General features: G+C 37.6%; 1 protein-coding gene and 1 non-coding gene across 2 annotated transcripts; one reads left to right on the top strand and one right to left on the bottom strand.

The window, feature by feature from the left end:
- Positions 1-73, top strand: Trnaa-ugc. The gene has a single exon. It is a non-coding gene; the product is annotated as a tRNA-Ala (tRNA).
- Positions 74-578: 505 nt separating this feature from the next.
- Positions 579-7756, bottom strand: Pih1d2 (PIH1 domain containing 2). Its single transcript, XM_015489890.2, has 6 exons — positions 7619-7756; positions 6606-6810; positions 5863-5986; positions 5098-5343; positions 4436-4701; positions 579-913 (listed from the first exon to the last, which is right to left on the bottom strand). Exons 2-6 carry the CDS (start codon positions 6780-6782, stop codon positions 779-781), a joined length of 948 nt encoding a protein of 315 aa, XP_015345376.1. The 5' UTR covers positions 6783-6810; positions 7619-7756; the 3' UTR covers positions 579-778.
- Between the last annotated feature and the right edge of the window lie 92 nt (positions 7757-7848).

Raw genomic sequence — 7848 nt, 5'->3', positions numbered from 1 at the left:
GGGGGTGTAGCTCAGTTGGTAGAGTGCTTGCTTTGCATGCACAAGGTCCTGGGTTCAATCCCCAGCATCACCACCACATACACACACACACACACACACAAATGTACATTACTTCATTTCTGGGGAGAAAGGTACTTTTCCTAAAATCAACTTTTTCCCTCAAATTAGAGATGGATCTATTCTGCTTATGATGAGCAATAACATCATTACTCTTACTGCATCACTGTATCCATTAACAGACAAGTTCATACCTGATATTAAAAGGTCTGATTGGATGGCTGTTTAACTGAAGTACACAAGTTCATAGATGCATAGATTTGAGTATTATATTTGGCCCTGTATCTTTATTGCTGGAGGAAACTTTACTAAAGCCTATCCTGGTTTTAGAAAACTTTGCACAGTCTGGTAGTTTTTCCTAATGTAAAACTTTGCTAGAGATTTTAAAAGAAATTTTTTCAAGCAGTAAGACAAGATTTCCTACATGCTATTTGGAAATAATGAGAATTTTTCCCCCCAAATATTTAAGTTATTAAGGTCAACTCAATTATTTTTAAAGTAAGTACCTCATGGATTCACTGTTTTTAATAGTTTGGGGTTGATGACAACTTTATTTGAGAAGAAAAAGTGAGTGAAAAATAGATAAAACAGCTGAAGGCAAAATGTCAATACATCAAAGTGACCTCTTAAAAATATGTAATTAATATTTAAACCACTACCTCTTTATCTGTAATTTACATGACTTATAGCATTAAAAAATCCCAAACATAGTGCAGCTGTTTTATACCAGTGGCATCATGATCATTAATGTAGATTTCTCTTTGATAAATTTTGCAGTAGTCATTTCAATATTAACAGATTCTGGAAGATTCAGATGTAATCTGTACTTTTCAGAGACCTCGATCAGTAAATCATCCTAAGAATAATAAATTGAGAGATTATTAAAAGGTGAAAATAGAAATATTTCCTGGTTAAAGTTTATGCTGTAGATTTTGCTCCCAGTTATTCACTTCTATAAGAGGAGAATCACTTTATTGCCATGTGACTTATAATGAGCAATAAAATTTCTGGTGTAAATTCCTGACATTTTGAGATTGTTATTGCTGCTCAGTATGTCAGATGTTAACTGATAGAGTACTAGAAGTAGGATATTGCCATACTAAATTATGTGGTATTGTTTTAAGAGTCAACCAGAAAACAGCAAGGAAACTTACTTGGACTTGAAAGATATTTCACAGTGATAAAGCTCTTAGTGAACCTATCATGATCATTTGGAAGACAAATAATATACCTAATGAATTGGTGGATTGAGATGAAATGGGAAGTAGAATGTTAGCATCTTAGGTTCCTTAAAATATTTCTTTATTCCTTAGCTCCCTAGTTCATTGTTTTTCATGATCTGTTGGGAAGTATTTTGCTATGCAGTATCCACCTTGGCTACATCGTAAAAAGAATATTTTAAAATACGCCATCCTTTTTTTGGGGTAGAGGAAAAGTAGAAATGGTAACCCATGCAATGGGGCTAAAACTTCCTGGGAGCTACCCAGGATTTCACTCAGAGGCACTTGACCACTGAGCCACATCCCCAGATCTATTTTGTATTTTATTTAGAGTCAGGGTCTCATTGAGTTGCTTAGTGCCTTGCTTTTGCTGAGGCTGGCTTTGAATTTGCAATCCTCCTGCCTCAGCCTCCCAATCTCCTGGGATTACAGGCATGCACCACTGTGCCCTGCTAGAATATGCCATTCTTATGCTCTGTATTTCACAAGATATTACAGGAAAAATTAGTATAGAAAACAATTGCGCAGTGTTTCAGTCAGCTTTTTTTGCTGCTGTGACTAAAGGATCTGACCAGAACAACTGTAAGGAGGAAAAGTTTATTTGAAGGCTCACGGTTTCAGAGGTCTTAGTCCATAGAAGGCTGGCTCCATTCCTCAAGGCTTGAGGTGAGGCTGAACATCATGGCAGGAGAGTATGATAGAGGGAAGCAGTTCACATCAGGAAGGGGAGAGAGAGACTCCACTCTCCAGATACAAAAAAATATACCCAAAGCCACGCCCCTAATGCCCACCTCCTCCAGCCACACCCTATCAGCCTTCAGTTACCACTCAGTTAATCCTTATCAGATGATTAATTCACTGATTGGGTTAAGACTCTCACAACCCAATCATTTCTCCTCTGAACTTGATTGCATTGTCTCACAAGTGAGCTTTGGGGGCATCCAAACCACAACACCCATGTTGCAAGTAGAATTGAAAGAGAATACATAGAATAGGAGCCCAAAATTTCTAATAATTGAAAACTGAAAAATTGAACATATTTTTGTTTTCAGCCAATAAAGGATAAAAATTGAGAAATTTTTATTAACAAAGCCTGATTTTGACAGTTTAGAGATAAGATTAAATCACAGATCTTTATGCCTGCTGTTAAAACCTCTTGAGTGGATTAAGGTAGACTTCAGTAAATCCTTTCATTTGGCTAAAATGACAGCAATTAAGTCTCAAGAGATAGGTTTTGAAACATGGGCATGTCTAAAAAGGAATTGTGGGTGTGCACTGAATGTAAGCAAAACAAAAACAACTTGGACTAAAAGGAACTGACTTCAAAATTTTAAATATCCTTTGGGCCTCTGACACTTCATGAGCAGGTCAGGCTGAGAAAGCTGCTCAGCACACGAGAAAGGCATAGTCTATAATATTTAAGATACAGCCAAGGTGGATAATGGAGAAGGAAAAAAAAACCTCCTGCATCTGGAGCTGAAGATCATGAAACTGGGGAGCTAAGAATATCCTTCACCTTCACGTAAAGGGCCTTCACAAGGTTTGCCTACTAGTATTTCAGAATTGCTGTGCACCAGGTAACATCAGTGAGTCTCATTTTTCCCATTTCTGAACTTACACTGTAAATTATGGCTTTCCTCTCCCCATTCCACATTATACAGTGGATGGGGCTGGAGGAATAAATAACTTGTTATGTCTTCAGGCTGTGATTCAGGAGCAACACAGATTACAATGGCAAAATCCTGTACTTTAGAGCCTGATACTGGGAATAGATGTGTTTTCCTTGAGCAGAGGAACAAATATCTGATCAGGGTAGAGTGACAGACTGTAGGAATGTTTCCAATTATCTGCCTTTTTTTTTTTTTTTTTTTTTTTTAATTTTGAGACAGGGTCTCCACAAAGTTTCTGCGGCTGGCTCTGAACTTGTGATCCTCTTGCCTTAGGCTACCAAGCTATTGGGATTACAAGTATGTACCACTACACCCAGCATAAGTTTATTCATACTTTTTTTTGTGTGGTGCTGGGGGTTGAACTCAGGGCCTCATGCATGGTAAACTTTACCACTGAGCTATTTCCCGAGTCCTCAATTATCTGCTCTTTATAAGAGAATCATTCCTGCCAGGGACTTCTGTCTTTACCCAGTCTTACTGATTGGAAGATTTGGCCTTGTACTTTGGCTAATGCAATGCAATCAGAAGTGATCCATACTGTCTGAATGGAAGTTTTAGCCCCATTGCATGGGTTACCATTTCTACTTTTCCTCTACCACAAGAATGGAATATCTCAGATGGTAATTACTCCATCTGGATCTCGGAATGTGACAGACTCATGGAGCAGAACAGGTATAGCTGACAAACCTGAGCAAATGGTAAGCCCCTGAAATTCTGAAGTTCATAACAGTGAATGCTGACCCTCTGAATCTAAAGGTTCTGCATCCATGGATTCAATTTTATCTTGGACTGGAAATGTAGAATTCATTGGAAATGATGACTGCATCTTTATTGAACATGTAATAGGCTTTTGTTCTTTTCATTATTTCTGAAACAAGATAGTTCAACTACTTGCTATAATTTGGATCTTAAGTATCCCCCAAAGGTTCATGTGTAAAGGACTGCTCCCCAGGGAAGTAGCTAGTGGGAAGTAAGGCGGTGGAACCTTTAGAAGATAGGGCCTAGTGGCAGGTCTTTATGTCATTGAGGCATGCCCCTGAAGCAGACTGGACCTTGGGTACTTTCTTTTTCCCTATCACTATAAGATGAGTGGTTTTGCTCTGCTACATGCTCCTGCTGTGATGTGCTGCCTTGCCACAAGTCTAAAAATAGGATCAATTGATCATGGATGGGACCTTTTGAAACTGTGAATCATTCATTTTTCTTTGAAAGTTGATTATTTCAGGAAATTGTTATAGTAACAAAGCTAATGCACAACTACTTACGTAGGATTTCCATTGTATTAGGTTTATAAGTTATCTAGGGATGATTGAAAGTATATAGGAAGATGTGCATAGGGTACTCCCATAGGTTATATACAAATTTAATATAACTATATCATTTTCATATAAGGGACTTGAGCATCCTTGAATTTAGGTAACTGTAGGAGTTCATGAAAACAATCTCCCATGGATATCTAGGGACTACCATATTACCTTCTGAACTTACCTCAGAAACGCTAAGGTCACAGAGAGACACTGAATTAATACCAGGTAATTCAACCTTTAATTCAATTTTCAGAGGTTTCTCATTCTGATCCTTCACAATTTTTAATTCATAGACTGGTATCTTCATCTCCACCTGTATTTCAGTACTAGAAATCTCTTCTATCAAACGTCCCGCTTTGCCTGAAACTTGGTCTTTGGGCAGTAACAGCTGAGGAAATTGATCTGGATTGCTCACAGTACTGCTTCTTATCTGTCCAAGACTATGTTCTTTATGAAAAAAAAAGGAGCAGAGATAAAAATTACAAAATGCTATCAGGTTTGAGCTGCAAGATATGTATTGTTAGCTGAGATGGAAGATAAAGCTGCAGTTAAATTAGTTTAGGAATATTAAGCCAAAAGAATCTGGGGATGTAGGCCAGTGATAGAAGCCTTGCCAAGTATGGGAGCTCCTATGTCTGCTCCCTAGTGCATCCAAACAACAAAAAAAATCTGGTTGAACAATTTAGAAGTCTTCATGGATTCTTTAACATTTCTAATATCTAATTTTTATATTTTTCTTTTAAGTTTCTCATCATTGAAGACTTCTAGATTGCAATACATACACAGGTTGCAAGAAAATTTTAAATCAAAAGTTTAGATTTTGATTTATATTCATCTACTTACCCTTTCTCATTCTCTCTTTTAAATCTGTGCATTCAGCCTGTATTCCCATTAGATTTTGTTTTGTTCTTTGAATGCTTCCTTTTATTCTGAATTTGGTAATATGGTAAGTGTGTGAGAGAGTGAATTGGAGTTGTTCTTCAATGCATTTCATAGTCATCTTTACTAACTGATCTTTTTTCACTTGGTCCTTTTCTGCTGTCTGGAGAATATCAGGATTGTAGGCAACATCGATGACTGTGTAAGTATCTGTGTGTAATTCAGAGGGTATAAAGTGAAGATAAATTCTTTCTCTCATGATAGTGTCAGGTTATATATTAAACTATATTCCCAATAAAGTCTGTATTTTTCAGATCCAATCACAATAGCATTATATACACAAAATTCCAATGAAGGCATTGCTTAGCATCTTCATATGGGTTAAAAGTGGCTCATATTATTAGGAAATTTGAACAGTGTTAAATTTGCATGGTAATTCATTTGTCATTAATTATGTTATTTTTTTAATATTTATTTATTTTTTTTTAGTTGTACACAACACCTTTATTTTGTTTATTTATTTATATGTGGTGCTGAGGATCGAACCCAGGGCCTCGCATGTGTTAGACGAGCGCTCTACCGCTGAGCCACAACCCCAGCCCTGACATTAATTATGTTATGATCAAGTAAAATATTTTACTTGAAATGCCTTTACCAAGTAAACTCTGATCCATGCTAATTCCCAGTAAAATTTTAAAAATATGTTTTCTCTCCTTTAACCTATTGTACCTGATGTCTCAGAGATGTCTTCTGGTCTGCCAACAATTAGAGGTCCTGGATGAGTGAGTGATTTGGGAGCAGGGATCCTTTTCCACTGACAAAGGTTGATAAAAAGCATTTTTTCTTTTGGTTTCTGGAAAGCAAATAATTTTGATGTCTCAAAACCTTAAAAATTTAGTTTTCTTAACTTAGGTTTTGATAATATCCTCAAAGCAACTCACAATAAAGCTGGAAGAGGGGGAGTTTTAGGCACTAAGTCATTCCATGTATTAAAACTATGTTTGATAAATTATACTTGATTTTCCCAAAGCTCTTGACTTTTTCAGCATGAATCTAGCTGCTGTTCCCTCCCAAAAAAACACTTGACAGCAGAAGGGAGAATTTATCTAAGCGGTTGATCTAGGTGCATTTGACCCCATTTCACCACTTTATATCTTAAATAAGTTCTTTATTTGAAAAAGATTCAACTTTACAATTCTCTATTAAATCACTACATCATCTTTTCCTTCTAGCAGAAAAAGTGACTCATTTTGAGATTTCCAAAACATATCAAGTATGAATTTCCCATTCTTACTCCTTCAACACAATCTTCCACACTATGTTCCATTTTCTATTTAAAAAGGCAGATTTCATCAAGTTTTCTTGTATGAAAATAACAATTGCTAAGGGTAAGGTATTCATTCTTTGGTTATTCCAGGATCATTCATTCATTCAAGACCTCCCCATCCCTAGCACTAACTCTACATACATACCAGGATCCTGGTCTGTACACAGAACTGTGGTTCTGGGCCAGCACATAGCTGTTTTCCCTCGTTCAGCTCTTGTTCAATAAAGTTTTTATAGCCCTCAGGGTCATTTTCAGCCAGATCATCTAGAAGGGTCCAGAACTGAGTAAGCTGGGTGAGTAGACCTTTTGAGGATGTCTTCATGATTGATAGTAAAATAGGCCTCTAAAGCCTGTGGAAAGATATAACTTAAAGAAAAAACTGTCTGTGTAACTATTGACTTATTTATTTTTATTAGGGGAGGGGGAACTCATCAGGAATTTTTTTGGTGAAGTTAAGGTAAGCTAACCTTAACACCTGTGTCTAAAAGATTGTGGCCCAGCACGACTTTATCATTTCCTTATTCTACATCCCTTCCTAAATTCTTAAGTTGACCTCTCAGATAAGGCCTTACCTCTACCTAGACCTTCACAAACCCTAAGTGAGCATAGCAGTCATCTTCTGTCTGGGTTTTCTGGTGATCTAGGTGATTCCAACACCTGAATATTGGTTGACTGGAGCCTCCCCAGTACTGAAATAGACAAGTTTGTGTGTGGGGTAAGGTCCACATGAGATCTTCTTAATCCTCAGTGTAGTTTAGTGGTTAAGATCAAGGACTCTGAGCCAGTATGCATAGATTCTAATCTTAATTCTATCTCCTGCTAGCTATGTGACCTTGAGTAAGAAATGTAAATATGTCTCTATTCTACTCAAAATGAAGATAACTCCTATCTCTGACAATTAATGTCAGGATTAAATAATTAGCTCCTTAAAATACAGAAGCTGGAACACTTGGTAAACATTACATAAGAGTAATAATATTTCTATCTCTTGAGATAACCCTCCTGGTCCCCCTACCCTCTTCCTACTGGAGAGGTGTCTCATAGCGTCCACAGAATGAGGAAAAGAGGAGGCTTAGAGTCTTTGAATACTACATTAGGGTTAGATTAAATAGACAACCAAACCCAACGAACAATCATTCCAAAAGCTTGGGAACCCACCTCTTCTCTCGGTTCCTAGACTAACCGCGACGCCTGTTACCACGGTAACCAGACGGTACAACTTGTAATTAAGCCCGGGAAGCTCCAGCCAGAGAAGGTCTCTTTACATGCAGTTCCGGAATGTCCCCCTTGTGGTGCCGGGCTTGCACTTCAGCTGGACCAGACCGGTGTTCTCTTCCAAGAAAGCGCCTGCTTCCTTTCCGTAGGCGTCGGCCCCTAGAGTGCCCAGG

This window comes from Marmota marmota, unplaced genomic scaffold (assembly GCF_001458135.2).
Source record: "Marmota marmota marmota unplaced genomic scaffold, marMar, whole genome shotgun sequence".
Lineage (NCBI taxonomy): Eukaryota > Metazoa > Chordata > Mammalia > Rodentia > Sciuridae > Marmota > Marmota marmota.
This window is presented reverse-complemented; position numbering and strand designations above follow the sequence as displayed.

Bases quoted from the DNA above. Each gene is read 5' to 3' on its own strand.
- Pih1d2 (XM_015489890.2), bottom strand. From the start codon at position 6,782: ATGAAGACATCCTCAAAAGGTCTACTCACCCAGCTTACTCAGTTCTGG. The intron at 5,344-5,862 runs GTACAATAGGTT...AATTACACACAG, and splicing joins AGACATCTCTGAGACATCAG to ATACTTACACAGTCATCGAT. The intron at 914-4,435 runs GTAAGTTCAGAA...TATTATTCTTAG, and splicing joins GTGACCTTAGCGTTTCTGAG to GATGATTTACTGATCGAGGT.